At 43.3% G+C, this 18,727-nt stretch overlaps 1 protein-coding gene across 1 annotated transcript in view; it reads right to left on the bottom strand.

Annotated features, from left to right (window-relative positions):
- Positions 1 to 883: 883 nt before the first annotated feature.
- esamb (endothelial cell adhesion molecule b) overlaps positions 884 to 18,727 on the bottom strand; it is a gene marked incomplete at both ends in the record, with an annotated part of 59,665 nt that continues 41,821 nt past the window's right edge. Inside the window, 7 exons of the mRNA XM_080511683.1 lie at positions 884 to 1,355; positions 2,321 to 2,450; positions 2,532 to 2,654; positions 6,240 to 6,284; positions 8,202 to 8,357; positions 9,924 to 10,125; positions 11,315 to 11,460. Of these exons, the coding sequence (XP_080367809.1) occupies positions 884 to 1,355; positions 2,321 to 2,450; positions 2,532 to 2,654; positions 6,240 to 6,284; positions 8,202 to 8,357; positions 9,924 to 10,125; positions 11,315 to 11,460 (1,274 nt within the window). The remainder of the gene's footprint in view (positions 1,356 to 2,320; positions 2,451 to 2,531; positions 2,655 to 6,239; positions 6,285 to 8,201; positions 8,358 to 9,923; positions 10,126 to 11,314; positions 11,461 to 18,727) is intronic.

The following is an 18,727-nucleotide window of genomic DNA, read 5'->3' as shown; positions in this document are numbered from 1 at the left end:
GCGTTGACACTCCCAAATCTCAGAAGAACACTAAGAAAAACAAAGACCATAAGCAGAAATATTGGTCGAACATTTGAGAAACAACCTGCTGAACTGGTTTCTTGACCAAACTCTTTCTCAACTAAGCACCTTTTTTTTTATTTTATATATATATATATATATATATATTTACTTTTTTACAAAAATGGTCAAAACCCATTAACTCAATGTAACACTCACTATTTTGGTTACAATCCAGCTACCATTAAATACTCCTAAATTAGAACGGTCATGAAATGATACTTGCACAGCTGCCGTGGGGTTGAATAAACCCCCACAGTGACGTAAATACGGGGCGACGGGAAGTGAAACGTTTCAAACTATTGGCAGTACCTGAATTGTGAGTTTTTGCTTGGAACTAGTGCATTTAGCCTGAGAAAAGTGACTTTTCAACACAGCCAGATAAAATGGAATCGTTAAAAAGTCTATAATTCGGGTTCTTCATATATCAAGAGAAATGTGACCAAAACATATTTTGCAGCTGCAAAAATCCCAGTAAACTGAACTTTTTTCTTTTTTTTTTTTTTTTTGAATACATTTTCGAATAAACAATGGAAATGAGGACGCGATGCTGCCCAAAACTTTGTCGCACAGCTGGAAACTATTTTAATAGTCTCATTCTACGCATGTAAATAAAAATAGAATATTTCTCTCTCTCGCCGGAACGCAGCGTAGAAAAGGAAACTGGAATGAGGCGCACTGCACTGAGTCAATGTCACACGGATGATGGCGGGGGGGGGGGGGACGAGCGTCACAGGTCTCCACGGCGGGGGGGGGGGGGGGCATCCTCTCTCCGCCCCGCCCCGCCCCTCCCCACTCCGCTCCCCCTCCCCGGAGGAGGCGACTACACCAGCGAGCCGGCCTGGCTCTGAGCAGGCACCATGACGGCAACAGCTCCCATGCGCGTCAGAGTGGAGGAGCTGATCTGTGGGGACACGGTGAGGGGAGGGGGCACCTGAGGCTGCGCCCCCTCAGTCCTGTCGGGGGCGGCCGCCGCGGGGCTCCTGAGGACCTGCGGCGGCCCCCCGTTGGCGCTGGGGGGCCGCTTGTGTTTGCGCGACGGGGTGCCCCCGAGGTTGTAGCCGGGGAGTCCCTGCAGCGCGTTGGCTTCTCCGGGGCGCAGCTGGTAGGCGTTGATGACCGAGCCGGCGTCCGACGCCGATATGGGGGAGTACGGGTAGTGGTAGTTGGGCGGGAGGGGGTCTCGCGGTCGGGGGCTGGTGGCGATGGAGGACAAGGTGCCGTTCTTGGACATGATGTCGGAGCCGGTGTTGCTCTTCGCCCACGACACTCTCTTGGGCGCCTGAGCGTCCTCCCTGCGGGACACACACACACACACACACACACACACACACGTCCAGCATGTCAAACCAATCAGATGTTCCAGGTGCTGGAATCTGTCACATCGACGAGGCTTCGCATTTGCGTCCCTGTCGCCACTCGCCTTCATTTTGACACACTAACCACCGCAGACAAGACAAGAGCTTTAAACCTTAATAAGCAAAGTTAAACGGTAAGAGACTTTGGCTCCCCAATTGGGGGATGCCCAACATATCTGGCAACGCTGGTGTGGAGATTCATGTTCAAGCGGCTGTTAAATACGGCTCATATTTAATGACAAAACCTAGACAACATGAGGAGGGAAAGAAGAAGGAGAATGAAGAAAAAAGAGAGCCCAGCTTTTAACATTTTGACGTCGACGAAGAAGTCTCGTGTGGAAAAAGATCAGAATTGGTTCCTCACAGGAACGAGGCCTGGGTCTGGTGTGACAAATGTGGCCTCAGTCACTTGAGAGCAAAAAAATCAGAATTGGGTCGCATTTCCCTGCAGTGTGAACGAAAATTCTCAAGGACACTAACTGCTCCTGCCTTTACACCATTTCTTAGCTCTGGTCTGAACAACTGTGTGTCCAGCCTACTCAGTCTTCCCACATTCATCCATCCGTTAAAAGTATTGAGTTTGAAAGTCCGGCACTTTTTGTGACTTTCGTGAATTCTACAGAAGTTGAGCAAACTTTAATAATGTAAACATTGTGAAGTGGTGACTGGTGGAAATACAGAGAGGTTGAAACTCGCTGGTCAACAGGGAAAGTTTTTGTTCCTTTACAGACAAAAATTACCCAGAAGAATTGTCACGAGAATAATTCATGACTATCAACTGGCCTTTCGTTGTGAATGTGTGCGAAGGCGAACGTGTCTCTGCCCAATCACGGACTGATGCTGACCTTTCATTTCCCCCCAGCCTCCTCCACCACAGACACATAGACGAGACTGAAACTCACTTGATCTCATTGGCCATCTCCTCCTCCGTGTCCCGCCTCCTCCTGAGTACGAATACGAGGAAGAGCACCATGGCCACCAGCCCCACCATGGAGCCCAGAGTCGCCGCCGCGATCATACCTGCATTAGAGGCTGAGAGACGCCGACACGGGTTTGGTTACTCTAGCGCAGAGCCGCGGCGGTAGATCAGTGCTCCTGCTGCGTTCAACGTACAGGTGATGACCTCCAGGTTGATGGAGCAGCTGTCGGAGCCGGCCGTGTTGCTGGCTCTGCAGATGTACTTCCCCGACATGCCTTTGGTGAGGTTGCTCAGCCTGAGGGTGCCGTGCCTCTCGTCTGCAACGCAATGGCCGGTGTCACACACACACACACACACACACACACAATGGGTTTGGGTAAAACCAGTCAGGGGAGCTATGAACACTGCATTATAACAGCACGTATAGGAACTATACGCTGGGGATCTACATCGCCAAAAGAAACACAGATTTACTGCACTCCTCATAATGCTGCATGGACATCTACGCTTCTTTTTCCAAGGATTTCATCATCGTGCTTCGTGAGGTTTTGTATTATTTCACTATGTTTTTGCACTTGTCAGAGTAAGTTTCACACAGTGGGAGCCGGAGGCGATCCCAGCTGACTTTGTAGTTCCAGGTTTGGGCTTCCCGACACGGTGTGTTATTCTCCTTCAAGTGTCCGTCACGGGATGGCGCGCAGGGATTAACACGGCGGGTAACTTGTGCCATTTAAACAATGCTCAGCTGATGCTAAGGTGTTCCGTTAAATTCTGCGACACACAGCTACACCAGCAGCCGGAACAGCTAACACAGGATGGATCCACGATTTCATACAGACTCATCAGACCAGGGAACGTCTTTCCAAGCTTCTGTTGTCCCGTTTTTGAGAAAAGCGGGACAACAGAAAAAAAAACATGCGAAACTCTTTAAAAAAAAGAGTTAATATAGTGAAAACAGATCAAATGTAAGAATGGTGTAAAAATTACAGAAGAGGTGAAACTGCTAAAATCAGGTGGTAAAACTGTGATTAAAACTCCATAAATGCAACGAAAGATACGAAACTTTCGAAGCTTTTTAGTCTCATTTGAGAGATTAACCATGTGTTGTGGCTCAAAGTTACTTTTAATTTGATGGAAAGTCACAAAATCTGTTGGTCATGAAGGGAACATTCCTTGTGAATGGGCCAGCAGTTTGACCACGTCACACTTAAAGTCCGTTAAATCACCTTTTATTCCTCATACAGCTTAACCGTGTCGACATAAATACATGATGCTGACACGTTTAGGACGATGAGCTATTCTGTTGTTGAACCGAATAAAATGGCCTCAATCAAAGCAACGTTAAATTATAAGTTCCTCTTAATCCAAAGCATAATCCACCGTCGTTGCCTTCCCTCTGCTGACTGTATAGACTTTTGTTTCGGTGCGGCGATGTTTGGTCAGCGATTTCAGTGTTATTAGTTTCTCACATCAAGGTCGCGACACGGCGCAGTGCATGCATCAACCCCGTCTCACAATCTGTCCTCTTAGCACATCTGGTAACACCGGCTGCAGAAAAAAATAAACAAGCTTCATGAGGGGCTTATCATGACAAATCCCCTGGAATCCAATCTTGGACGTCACACTGCAGCGTGTCTTCCTCTGATGTGTTTTTGCTTTCGTGGCGACGTGAGGAAACGACGGTGGGCGTGCGTGCCGATCTGTATTGTGGAATCCCCCCTCCCCGCCACCCCTCCCCCCCCACCCAATGTGTGTTTTTATTTTTTAGGGTTCTTGTGGTTTTGCAGCGCGTCAATCCTGAAAGACCAGAAGAGTAACGTGGACCCGGGGATTCGTGCAAATAATCCCAGATGAAAAGTCAAAGGTTCACATGACGCCGTCACGCAACATATTAACGCAGGAGGCCAGAAAATCCCTCGCATTCCCTGCGCCCCACCACAGCTGCCTGCGGCGCGGCGTCGAGGTGAACGAAAGGTGGACGCAGCTCTGTTGTGTTTTGTTCGCGCCATCTGCCGCCTCGTCCTCGGAAAGAAGGCGACACAATTATAAGCTTAATGCAAAGAAGGAACGTCTGACCCGCCTCAGCGTGTCCGATACACCGAATTAAGCAAATCTGGGTGCAAACAGGCGACACCTCCACTCCTGTAATAAGCTTTTGACCAGAATATATATATATATATATATATCAAAAAAAATCCTCTCCTGGGAGCTCAAAATAAACACCGAGTGCCAAATGAAACAGTTGTGGATGAGTTTGATATGCACCTCTCCTGGTTATTTAATCCCCCGGCCTTAAAAACCAGCTGTGAAGAACCAAAACCCAATTGTGACAGATTAGCAGAGCGTCAGCTGACTTCTGAGCTTGGAGCGAGTTCAAGCGCGGCGCGGCGCCGGGATCTCGGCGGCGGCCGGGCCGCGGGGGGGAATCTGACATCGCCGCTTCACATCAAGACAGGAGCATTACTCATATCACGCCGCCGCCGCGGTAAGGTCGCGCGGCAGCGTTGGTCCCAGCCTCCGCACGGGAGACACGTGACGGATGCAAATCAAGCAGGTTCTCCGAACGCAGAACGTTCTAGTTTTTAGTTATTAGTTTTATATCAACATGGTTCACACGTCAGCAAAGAGGAATTTGATCGTTACTGAACATACTTGACAGCAATAATTCCTGTGTGATAACAGATGGGGATGTAATGTATTTATTTTAATCTTTGACATCAAAATGTCAATAAAAATACTAATTCTTTGCTCTGACGTTGATTTAAACTGTTGTTATGAAGGAGAATTGCTTCTAACGACAGTCAAAAATAATGATTTTAAAGTCCCCCAAACATGTAGTAACAAAAATAAAGTTAATTTGTAATCGAGATAAGTTCAATTTTATATGAATGAATAAGTGAATAATTCACAGCAGGGAGAAACAGCTAATGTGCTACTTTGGCATTTAAAATTCTTCAACCAGCTCCTCATCCGTCATTAAACACAAACACTGAACTTCAATGCTACAAATTGTAAATTCTGTCTCCATGAGAGTAAATCTGTTCAGGGCGGAGGTACAATTGTAAATGGTTTTAGCTAAAGTTCAGCCAAATCTTCACAAACAAGACAATTTAATAACTTTCTTTTAAAATTTCAAACCAGTTATTTCTCCACAGATTGAGTTTGGGATGGTTTGAACTGACCAGCAGTTTATCCAGTTTGTGAAACGTTGGTGCTTTCAGGTGGATTTTCTGTTTGGTTGCGTCTTCTTTTTCTTCTTCTGCTATACGAGCTCCAGCGGCATCACTTCCAAATCATCAACTTATACAAAGAATGTTCCCGTTTTAAAGAGATATTTTGATTTCACAGGCAAATGTAAAAAGTGTATCAAAAAAAACAACCATATCCATTTTATTTTGATATGAAGCAGTAATCCGGTCAAACTGATCAACTAAATATAGATCACTTTGTGTGGACTAAAGTAACAGATGAGTAAATGCAACAGTGTGTGTACTAACAAACTATACACCACGACGTCTACTGCAAAGATTTAAAGGACAAATTCAACCCAGTATTGTTAGATTTTTTTTTCACGTGCAATATACAAACACATCCTACCTGTAAATATACTCAGCCTGGTAATACATTATTTACATGTAAAGATTAACTCTGACCTGAAGGTTTAATCTTTGAATGTTGAGGGAGAGTGTGAATCCTCTGAGATTTTTTATTTATTTATTTTGATTGCAGCTATTTCTGAGAAATCATAATCCTGTCAGAATTCTTACAAATTGGGTTGATCTTTTTTCCTTTAAAGCTTCTCTACAGCCCAAGAAAAACCACATCGACTCTGGACTCCTTGGGGGTGGTGGTGGTGGTGGTGGGGGGGGGGGGGGGGGCAATGGAGGAGTGAAAACCCTTACCCATGAACCCAAGGACAAGCAAGGGCTGGGGGCAGGCTCTCCACTCTGCATTCGTTTTTATTTAGCAGAAGAAGAAGAAGGAAAAAAAAGATGACAGAACATGAATGAGAGCGACTGAAGGAACGATACAAACTGATGGGGAGGGCATGGAAAGAAAAAACAAAAAAAAGAAAAGTGCTGCAGTCTGAGTCCCAAATCCAACTTATGCCTCTTAGAGGGGTTGATCAAGTAATGACATGGGGCTTGTTAGATTAGGCTCTAAGGTCAGCAGGAAGCGAGGAGAGGCACGAGAGGATCAGCAGGCGGCGGCGAGTGAAAGTGAAAGTTCTTCCGAAGCCGGAGGGGGGGCTTCGACTCAAGTGTGAGAGGCCGCGAACAAAGCAAGTGAGGCAGGCGTGAGCGGAGGGTCCGACGCACAATCAGAGGGAGTAGCTTTCATTTTATCAGACTCTGGACTCTTCTCCGCTCTAAAGAGATGAAGGCCAGAGATCAAAGCAGTTAAGCCAATATTCAATCAATCAGCCTAAGTCGTGTTGCTCAGAAGCAGATGGTGTTTTCCCCCGCGGAAACATTTGGAAACAAAAAATATAATGGAAGGAAAGGTTTTTTGGGGGGGTTTTGTTTGTTTTTTTTCTTTGTTTGGATGAGCAGTGCTTTGAGAGGAGGACACTGTGTGTCTCATTCTGCAAAGAGGATTTCATGCTGCATGTTGTGGATCTTTTCTCTGGAGAATCTCTTTTGGGGACATTTCTGACTTTAGTTTGAATCATTTAGCTCAATCCTTCTGCCGGGCAAAGCAAGGAAAGAAATAGTTTTAGCGTGCAGATGGACTTGAGTTCTGGGGCTATAAAGCCCATCAAGGTTGCATAATTCTGATTGGAAACTGGACAATGAACAAAACTATTTAATCAACATCTGAGCACGTGGTAAATATTTTGATCCGTGTTAAAAAAAATGCACCTAACAAGGGCTTCTAATTTTACTTAATTTCTTTAAATACAAGTGAAGCATGTCAACAGTGAGACGGACGGTTATACGGAGCCTGGAAGGCAACACGCAGGGCAAAATCAGCCTGAACTATGGTAATTCTAAACTCAGATTAACTTTTTGTATTGAGCCACTGCAGATGTGTCAGAAATAAATTGATGAAAAATAAGGTGAAATGACTGTAAAAAACAAAAATAAACTGTTGCTCAAACAATCTAAGAGATTTTGAAAGTTCTCCTGAATTCTCCTGAATATTTTGCGTTCTGTCTTTAAGTCTTCAGTGAGTCGTCTATCTTGTGTTCATTTTGTTTCACCTCTTGTTATGTGTCTTATTTACATAAATCATTTACACATCAGCTTCTGGACTGGACATGTTCAACATTACCACAGTTCAACAAAATCCCATTTCAGGATGCATACGGGTGTTTCTACAGAACCGTGCAGCATTCACACACACAAAAGTAAGATTTTCTGCATAAACAAAATACTGCAGAATATCTCTATATGCCTGCATGCTTAGATGAAGGTATATTTTATCCCGTATGCATCATTTATTTGTGAGTCATTTTACCTGTGCAAAACTGTATTTGACTTTTTTTTATTTTAATGTTTGGAACTTAAATTCGGGCTGCACCGTATCATGATGATACGACTTGTGATCAATACTGCATCTCATGCCAAGTATTGAATTGATATATTATGTATTAGAGTACTCTGTATAATTCTAACATACATGAATATTCATGATGCATCAACAATCCATTCAAGCTGGTGACACCATTGAAACTACTGGACAACACTTTAAGACTTAAGTTGAGTGTTAAGTTAACGTGTGTGTGTGTGTGTGTGTGTGCCTGTGTGTTAAAGCCTTGACCCCTCACACGAGCTCTCCTCGTATCAACTTCCTCTTCTAGCCTGCACCAGTTGTTTAACTTCCGCTGTGCCGTAGTGCCGTTGAGCCGACGTCAAACTCACTTTGCATGGGCGAGAAGAAGACCTCGGACACGGGGGCGGCCTTGGTCCACTTGTACTGCGGCGCCGGTTTCCCGTGGCTGGACATGCAGCTCAGGGTCACGTTGCCCTTCACCACTGGGTTTCCTGTCATGGTGCACACTGGGGGAGAAGGAGGGACTACACACACACACACACACACACACACACACACACACACACACACACACACACACACACACACACACACACACACACACTACATTATTCACTTTGCACGTGTGACAGAAAGCAGGTCCGCTGACCCTTGACTGAACCTGGAGGTTGTTTTTAATCCAGGATCTGTACGTTTCTCATACAGTCTCCACATTACACAAAACTGAGAACTCATTTCCATCTGCTGCTGAAGGTTGACCGCACCCTCATGACGGTTGGAATACTCGGAAATACTCATTTTCACGCTCAGCTGTGGGAGATTTCAAGATGTTTTACGGTTATACTTTCTCAAGTCGGTGAAAGTAAACACCTTTAAATGCCAATTATAAAGTAAATTGGTATCAAACTGACCAAAATCACACAGTATTTTTGGTTTTTGCTTACTGTAAAGCACTTTATGACAAAAAATGGTTCTTAAAAATGCTACATAAATAAAGTTCTTCTTCTTGGTCTTCTTCTTCTTCTTCTTCTTCTTCTTCTTATTATTATTATTATTATTATTATTATAATATTACATGATTTTGAACTCAAGAAGTCTCTAAACATGATGCTTTTTTGACCTCTGAGGCTTATCGCCACTACAATATAAAGTGTTACTTGACAAATATGGACCTTAATTCTGACTTTGATTTATTGGGCATCTGTGGAAATACCACCGTTTTTGTTTTGTTTTGTTTTTTAAGGTAAATTCAATCATACTCTGTTGACATTTGTGTGTTACAGCTTATTGTGTGTCACAATTTATAGCAGAAAAACATCCCTTATTTGGATTTATTTTCTCACTGGGTTGATGTAAAAAAGTGAAACTGCATCAGTTGAATACTGACTTGAATTGTCAGCTACTATCATGTTTCACTTCTAAATAAAAACTCGAACTATCATGACTCAGTGACACTGGGAACACGTGAACCGCCCGAGCTCTAGCTGTACAATGCATTTCATCAAATATCTTGATGAAACTCACAATTTTTCTATATGTATAAATATTATTTAATGGTTAAAGATAAACCACTGAACGGTTTTCATGCTCTCGAGTCTTTAAAGGTCAATACATTTTTTTTTTTGAAATGTGTGTCACATTTTGACAAACCTTGTTCTTGTTCTGTGCTCATGTTCCACTGCTACACAGAGTAAAACCCTGTGCGACTGATCAGATACTGTATGGCAGGAAGTATTAGAATGTCGAGCACATCGACTGTAACGTGTGAGTAAAGGTTGCCGAGGCGAAGAAACCCAACTGTCGGTGTCAAAATTAAACCAACATGCACATGATAAATAATTGCACTTACAAACATGTGTGAAATTTCAGTAAAAACCAAATACTCCATCGTATACAGGAAATCGGTTGACTGAGAATGCTGTTGAAAAGTGCTTCCTCAGATAAACACGGAGCAGGAAGCTGACACATCTGATCCAAAAGCCTCCAAACGACACTCAGCATTTTGAAACGTGTGAAGCCGCCGCCGCCGTGGCGACGCGCCCCGATCGCATCTAACCTTTGAGATCGGCGTCGCGCCGCGGGCCGTTTACCTTTGACATTAAGGCGGATCTCTCCAGAAAGGCCAGGGCCGTCGCGGACGATGACATTGCAGACGTAGCGGCCGGAGTCGGACTCCTGCGTGTCGTTGATGTAGAAGGAGAGGTTGGCCGAGGGCATGGCCGCGCTGAAGCCCACCCGCTTGGTGAACTCATTCTTGCCGTAGCCCACCTCACCTGAGCTGAAGTTGATCACCTGATCCACCCCCCCCCCCCCCCCCCCCCCAACAGAAAAAAATCAAACAACCAAGAGAATCCACACATTAATAGAAAGAATATTTTGGTTTCGTATCACTTTAAACGAAGGGGATTAAATTCGTTTCGCAGCCATATTAAGATGTGTAGATTAACAACAGGAATGTTCGTCCCTCACAAAGATAATCCTGGCATGTACAGATGGCGCACGCTGAATTTGTTTTAGGCTGATTTTCTGAGGGAGATAAACTGACATGCATCGGACACTGAAACTGTTTAGATTATATTAATCATGCAACATACAGCACATGCAGGCACACACACACGCACGCACGCACGCACACACACACACACACACACACACAGGAACACAGCAGTTGATGCATCACGCAGGAGCAGCGGCAGAAAGGGGAGATAAACCGTCATTAGTGGCATTAATAACACCCATCCTTCACTCAAGCCTTCCGCCATGAATCAGACGTCCACTGCGGTGATATAATATCATGATTTAATTTATTTTTTTTACCCCCCCCCCCCAAAAAAAAACCAAAAAACATTTGTAATAAAAAAAATCACTGATTTCATAACATGAACGTCAGAAATTCTCTTCAACAGTTTAGACCTTCATGCAGAAATGATTCAACTTAAGAGTGTTTTTGAATTAAGAAGCGGTTTATGGAACGCACTTCAGAAAGAAGTGAAAAATTCAAGAAGCTGGTTAGAAGTAAAATAATAATAAAAAAAAAAGTATGACAATTAGATTTGGACCTAAATAATGTGAGATACTTGATTTGAACTAACGTGAAAATGATGGTTTTCTATATATATATTGTAAATACTGCACACAAAGTGCACCTAAATATTGGTAAAACGGTAAATATTTAGAAACATGAACAAAAAAATACCAGACTGACGTAAAGCGATTGTAAGGAACTGATCTTCTCTTCTGCTTCTCGGAGTGTTTTTTAAAATAGTATTCTTACTTTTGAAATAAATAAATAAATAAATAATTGCTCTGTTGTGATGTAATATCCATTAATTGATCTCTTCAGACGGTTCGAGTCGCAGTAATCGAAGGATCAGCGTGCGTACGACACGCCGTCGTAATCCCCCATGAAGAGGCCCTGTTTCCCCCAACGCCAAAGGTCGGCGCGGGGTCGATCATTACGCCGCCGCCCTGACCTCCTCACCTGCTTCGACTCGTTCCCCGTAAAGTGCCAAATGACGGAGTTTCTGGAAATGTCGGAGATGGGGCTGTACCAGGCGTGCAACACCACCATCTGGCCCCGCACCACCTCCAGCTCCCTCCTGGGGATCTCCACCTTCTGGGTGTCACCTGGAACCAGAGGGGGAGGCGGAGTCAGACGCTTCAGTACCACACAGAATTACAAAGGAAAAAACATTTGGTTCTGCAATGACAACAACCAACATCTGGCTGAATGTGGTTCCTATCTATTCATTCAAAACACAAACTAAAATATTTAGTATTATAAATATTGTATATATTTTAAAGTAATAACTCGTAACTATAACTGCATTCAAGTAGTCACAGCTCCTATAACTGTAATTAAGTACTTATTTTAGGTCACACTTTCACTATTCGAAGCAGTAACTTTAATTGTTAAGTACTTTCTTTTAGTAGCTGGTTTAAAATGTATGACTATTTCAAGCTGTGACTTAAACTATAAGAGTAATCAAGTACTAATTCTTAATAACCAGTGCAATAATTCGCCTACTTTGCAGTAACGTTTGAATAGTCGAGTACTAACTAACGACTTCGCGACTATTTAAGGAAGTAACTCGTCACTAACTATAATGAAGTACTGATTTCCAGTAACTAGTGAGGCGTAGTAAACAGTATTTAGGTTTGGATTCTACATTCATTCAAGAATCAATATTATCTAATAAATATGAGCTGAATGTCATAATTACATTTTCAAAAAGTACTGTCAACAAGGTAAACAAGTACACAGAGGTTCACTGTACAAAAGTCAATATTCCACCCAAAGACGTGAAATAATCTGGAATTAATTTTGACTCCATGGCTGGACTAGATTAGCTTCAATTGTCTAATCTTAGACAAGGCTTGTTATAAAGGAACAACTAGGATCAGATCAATAAATAAACAAATAAATAATCTCCCAAAACACCCGGAAAAACAACAGATAACACTGTAGATGTGATTGAATTTGTGTTCCGAATAGAGAGGAAGCAGTAGAAAACTATACACTCAACAAAATCAAATGTGGAATTCCAAACTTTCTTTTGTATGTAGTTTATTTTATCTAAACTAAAAAAAAATAAAAAATAGATGAACTCTTCCATGACCCACCAGTACTGATTGAAAAATAACCTCAATTTCAATCAATGGGTTTTTGTCATTTGTCAGTTTTTCTAACATTTTATAGTGTTCTTTTTGCCGTAACTGGCGGGCTTCTACAGCAGAAACCCTCTGAATGGCACAAGCTGTTCCTCCACTCGAACAGGAGCAGGTTCAATATGTAGCTGAAGGCTGCCAGGTGGTTCGTTTCCAGCCGGGAGGCTCTGGTCCGTTCGATATCAAAGCAACGGACGGCGAATCTCTTCTAATCTTCCAAACAACGCAGTAGCGTCGCACACTGGGTCATTTGGAGGATTCCCATGGAGCACACGGATTGGTTCATCCCAGTTCTGCTCACTTTCTGCAGGAGTGGATCGGCCAAAGGCCAGAATCAAAGCCTCGCTTACATATTTACACTCACTTTCTTTGTCTGTTGCGACTCGCTTTCCCTCCGTCTGCAGCAACACTTCTTCAAACACGTTGCAAAATATTCATTCAGAAATCAAGTCGGGTCTATTGACTGAGATTATTAATCTGCTGATAATCCCTTAAACAAAACCATGCTGCTTGTTTGTGTGCATGCGCACGTGTGTGTGTGTGTGTGTGTGTGTGTGTGTCTCGACTTTACACCAGAGAGCAGCAACATTAAAAAAAAACAATATGAAGCTGAGACATGTACATTATTAACTGATGTCTAATGATGGGTGAAAATAATGATAATGAAAGAAATCAGGTCGTAAGTATTGACATTTTAATGCAGTTAAAGAGGAAAGTTCTTTACAAACACACAATAATAAACACATTTTTAATGAAACTTTACATTTATCACTATTGGGAGCCATGAGCAGTTTTCAAGCAATACTTTCATTTTCAGATTTTTGAGCTTGTTTATATTTACAGTTTGGTTCCTGCATTATTTGATCATTGTTGCTTGCTGGTTTAAAACATTTTATATGTACTTTTAATCTGCCAACGGCTCTTTGCACATATAGGGGTGTGATCAATGTATGTATATACTGCAATCAGATAAATGTCTGTTAAAAACCTTCGCCGTGCTGCTGACGTGTGGGATACAAATGAAGTTGCACACTCTGCAGAGCTGCGTTTAAAAGATGTGATTCTACAGTCGTTATAAACCTGCGGCGAGCTGAACGGCGTTCCTTCATTCTAATTAGTGGATTATCTTGCCCATGAAGTGTGGATGAACTTGTGTATTTCCCAATAAAGTAACTCCCGACTCTCAAATCATGACAGAAGATTGTAAATTGAATGCCTCCCACAGCTGTTCCCCGTGCCAACAGATGTTCACTCAGCAATTTAATTCACAATCAATCCAAACGAGCGGGCGCCGTTTGTACATTTGTAGAGGAATCCTGTGAATTTCAGATGTTTTATGGAAGGTTATGACTCGCGTGGAAACTTTTGTTGACTTTCTCTCTACGTGCAAATGAGCTTATCTTGCCACCTTTCTCCTTTTTCTGTTTGATTTGTATAATTTAGGCGGCTCGGACATGTGAAATGCGCATTAAAAAGTAAAACACCTTAAAGAGTCAATATAACAAACCTATAGAGAGTCGATATAGACTCAGAGGTCCGTTGTTAGAATAAGATAAGAACTAATAAAAAAAAAGGAGGTGAGTTTCTGTAAGAGGGATTCATCTTTGGACGATAACTTAAAAAACAATCGATTACGCTTAAAACATTTAAAAGGCGATTAAAGGTCACCACTTCTGAAAGATATTGAGCTCAGGAAGGACGAGGTTAAAAGTTCCTGTGTTCCTTTAGAGGACCGTTTGTGCTTGGTTTCTCAGGAATGGCAAAGAAAATCCAAGTTTTTGTTTCTGTTACTTCAATTGCAGGAGAGTTACGTATATTATGTACAGTTTAAAGCAAAATAAGCTGAAATTCAGCCGAACCCCTTCGGTCTTCCACTTGTTTGTTTTTTGTTTTTTCTTTGTTGTTGCATTTTTTTGTTGTTGCCTTTTGTATTTGGCTGACCGAATAAACTATTACTACTGCTACTGCGACAAAATAAGTAATTGATTGACAGGGCGACGTAAAGCGACAGAGAGCTGTTAGATGATGATGATCATGTTACTTTTGGTAACAGAGCTGTGTTGGGAAATGGTGATGATGACAGAGACGATGTGTTGTCAGTAGCAACAACAAATGGGGGGAAAAGAAATGGAGAAGAGGAGGAGAAAGAGGAGGAGGAGGAAGAGGAGGAAGAGGAGGAGGAGGATGTCCGACTCACAGGGAGCCCAGTCACCCGAACCGGACAGCTGGAGCTGGATCAGCTGATCCCAGCAGTCGGTGTCCACGTGTGTCTCCAGTTTGAAGCTCGACTCAGACAAACAAACAAACAAACGCAAGTAAAGAAAAAAAAAAAAAAAAAAAGGAACTACAGCTGCCAGTAAATCCCCAAAGTGAAAAGAAGAAGAGTGTGAAAAGAGCCCGACATGTGCGCTGAAGGACTGACAGTGCAGAGAGGCAGGTAGAGAGAGGGAGAGAGAGAGAGAGAGAGAGAGAGAAAAGGAGGGGAGAGAGCGATGAGCCACGGACAGCCAGCTGAGATCTCCACATCTGTTCATACAGGCACGCCTTCCTTCTTTTCCAGACCGACAGCATGTGGAGGCAGGAGAGTCAGGCGGCGGCGGCGGAGGACTGGATGCCCGATTGAAAAATAAACAAATAAAATAAATAAAAGTGCACTGGAGTGAGAGAGGAAGAAGAGTTGGTGCACGGAAGAGGCAGAAAGCAGGACGGAGGGGGAAAAAAAAGGAGCAGAGCTTATTGTGGGTTTTACTGCAGTGACTCAGTGCTTTCTTATTCCTCTCGGGACAATGTGACCCCCCCCCCCCCGCCTCCGCCATCGCCACCGCCGCCGCTCCTGCTCCTGCTCCTATCTCTTAATTTCTGAATCTCCGATTCTGGTAAGTCCCGCTGACTAATCCCCGAACAATCCCAGGCTCAATCCACCTCACGTGAGCAGAAAGAGCTCAGCTGGACATGGATATGATGTAACACATGGTCACTCGGTCCCACCAACACCAGGGTCACGGTCATCATCATCATCATCATCATCATCATCATCATCAGCTCTCTCATCCTATAGATTACAATTAGCAGATAACTCAGCTTTGCGTTTAATCAGTCGTGACGTGACATCGCTGCTGAGGGAACACATGTTCGGAGCCTGGCTGTCAGGCAAAGGATGCACTCAAGGGACATTTACTCTCTTTGAATAAAACAAAAAGACAAAAAACCTGCAACTTTATGAAGCAAAAAATAAAAAGAACTTTAACAACTGATACGGGGTGATTTCTCACTAGTCAAAGCAACCTTTAGTAGTGGGGGGGGGGGGGGGTTAAAAGGAGCGGAAAGGCAGAAGCTGTGTGGACTGAAGCAGAAGAAAAGCTGGTGGCCTGAAAAGCGGCAGCAGGAAAGTTTGTTTTTGTGGAATAAAATGTTTAAAGGGGAAGCTGACTTTACGTCACTGTGCCCGCAGAACCCCGGAGAGCGAGTGTGTCACGTTACAGAGACCTTGATAAAGGCGAATACATCATTTTGAGCAGTAAAATCTTAAACATCCACCCCAAAATAGGGTGTTATTTTACAAGATACAGTGTCTACTGTGTCCACCCATTCAGGTATTATGTTAATAACATTGTGGTAATCGTAAACTCCCAGGAGTTCAGTGTCAAATTATGGCCATCACACACACTTTCACTACAACGATTGTATACCTGACGTTGAAAATCTGTCGATACCAACGCTATTGTGATACCAGGACTCTGTTTGCTTTAATATTATTAAGGTGGTCAGAAAAGCAGGAAATCCTGTCAACGGGAAAAATCCCATCCTGAAAACAAACATCAACTGTACAGGTTTCTAATTGACTGTCGATATTTATTAAAACACAGACATGCCTCGAGAATTCCAGTCGGTGAATTACGTCAGTATACCGATACCGATACAGAGTCGGTATCAGTATACCGATACCGATACCGAGTCGGTATCGGTATACCGATACCGAGTCGGATCCACCTGAGCTTCACTCCAAAATCCCTGTGAATACACATTCAGACAACATGCATTCCTCCTGATATAATAGCTTCAAATTCAAAGGAAACAGTGCACAGTCTGTCTTTCGCAGCTTTTGGCCTTCGAACCCAAACGATTCCAGCCGAGTGGCGGTGAAAACAGTCCGGATTGTAGTTTCCAATAAGAGTCATGGTGAACTCTGACTTCTACACAGCTGAGCGTTTGACATTGCCGTTGAGCAATGTCATGTGTACCGAGAGCCGTAAAAACACCCAAATCCTCTTTCATGGAACCGCAAAGCACACGGTCACGTCTCTTATTTGCTCATGCCTCCCGGGCTGAAGAAATCTATTACGTGAGATTAATATCTATCGTCATGATCAACAAACCTGCAGCGGCCCGTCCGCTGAGCCTGGCAGTGATTGATAAAGCACAGCAGCTCAGGGGGTTTTCCACATTGGAAACAGTTTTTTTCTCCTCCCTCACAAAATCCAGTTAGCGTTCACTTTTCATTTCCATCGGCTTCATCGCGTCGGCCAAAGATGCGCATGTGCCGCATCGCATTACGTAACAATTTTAAGAAAACAAAAGGTCTCGTTTTCGATTGTCTGGATTGTCTTCCTGCATCAAATAACGTTGTGAAGGATCACTGCATGCTGATTAATATACATTGTGGCCCAGAGACACAATCAAGAGGGGATCAGGGGTTTTTCTGATGAGACTCGGCTGCATGTGAATGAGCGCCAGCTGCAGCAACGCATGCAGACAGTCGTTCTGAATGATACGTAGATAGAAAAAACAACAACTCTGTGATGAAGTGGGATAATGTCCCGTAGTCTCTACCCGGCCCCAGACTATACTTGTGCTTCTTTGAGCTGGTTTATCCTCAGAACTGTGTCACTCGATTGTTTATTAAACGCAGGAAAATCTTTGCTAATCCACGGCCGTCTCCATCTGGGTTGTGAGTTTTGTTTGGCCGCAGACGCAGACGAAGCCACTTCACGATGTGGACGTGGACATGAAGTGAACTTAAATCCTTCAACCAGGAGTTAAAAAAAAAAGCTGCTAATAAAAGGGACGTAGATACGATACTATGAAGCCTCAGTAAACTCTGTCCTAATTATTTTTTTGCCAGGGGCTATTGTTCAGCCGAGCCTACGCTTTATATCTGCTAATTGGATTCTTCTCTTTAGAATAAACAATGTTTTTATTTATTTATTTATTTATTTCCTGCAGGGCATCCTGGCTATGAGATACTGTCAGAGGCTTAGCGGTATTTAAAGCTCACAGACCTATGAGCATAAATAAAGGAGAAAAGTCCACTGTGTCATGCGTGTCGAAGCTGAGGCACAATTAAGAGACCAACTTTGCAATTCGCTGTAATATCCAGAGTCATCCGTAGGGGGAAGCACAGCCAAACCAAAAAGGACATGTAATCTGATCACGAGATAAACGCTCAGAGGAACATCGCCCAAAGAGTCAAATCTGAAATTAAGATGCAACAAATGGGTAGAAGTAGACGGAAATCTCAGATTTATAAGATTGTAAAAAAAAAAAAAAAGTCACTGCAGAAGTCTATGAATTAAAAAACAAAAAAAAACAACAATTAAACTCAGGTGTCAATTTGTAATAATGTGACGTAATGTAATATAATGTGCATGTCGACGCAGGCATCCAGACCCAGTTCTGCCGTGTTGTTGTGATGGAGTGAAGGATAAAGAGTCGGTCCTCCTCTCAATGCCCTGAGGGAGCCATGTAGGCCTGTGTGAAGATAAACTGATCCTCTTTAACCAGCCCCACTCTATCTCCTCCAGTAATCTCTCTTTCTCTCTCTCTCTCTCTCTCTCTCTCTCTCTCTCTCTCTCTCTCTCTCTCTCTCTCTCTCTCTCTCTCTCTCTCTCTCTCTCTCTCTCTCTCTCTCTCTCTCTCTCTCTCTCTCTCTCTCTCTCTCTCTCTCTCTCTCTCTCTCTCTCACGTGCGACTCTGGAGCTAAAGCTTTAGCTGGGGTGCAGATTTACTCTCCAGTTACACCTCACCTTCCCCCTGGACACTATGCCGAGGTGGGCCTATTAAAGTAAAGCCACTTCTGGGTAATATCTTATAGCATATCTTTAACGGGGCAAAATTAAAATCATGCCTCTGCTGAACATCAGGTGGCGGTGTTGAGAAACATGAGTGCCAGCCTGTCATCCACTAGCTCAGTGTTTTTCAACCTTTTTTTGAGCCAAGGGACACTTTT

This window comes from Blennius ocellaris, assembly GCF_963422515.1.
Source record: "Blennius ocellaris genome assembly, chromosome: 2".
NCBI classification, from domain to species: domain Eukaryota; kingdom Metazoa; phylum Chordata; class Actinopteri; order Blenniiformes; family Blenniidae; genus Blennius; species Blennius ocellaris.
The sequence above is the reverse complement of the archived record's forward strand: the minus strand, read 5'-3'. Positions and strand labels throughout refer to the sequence as shown.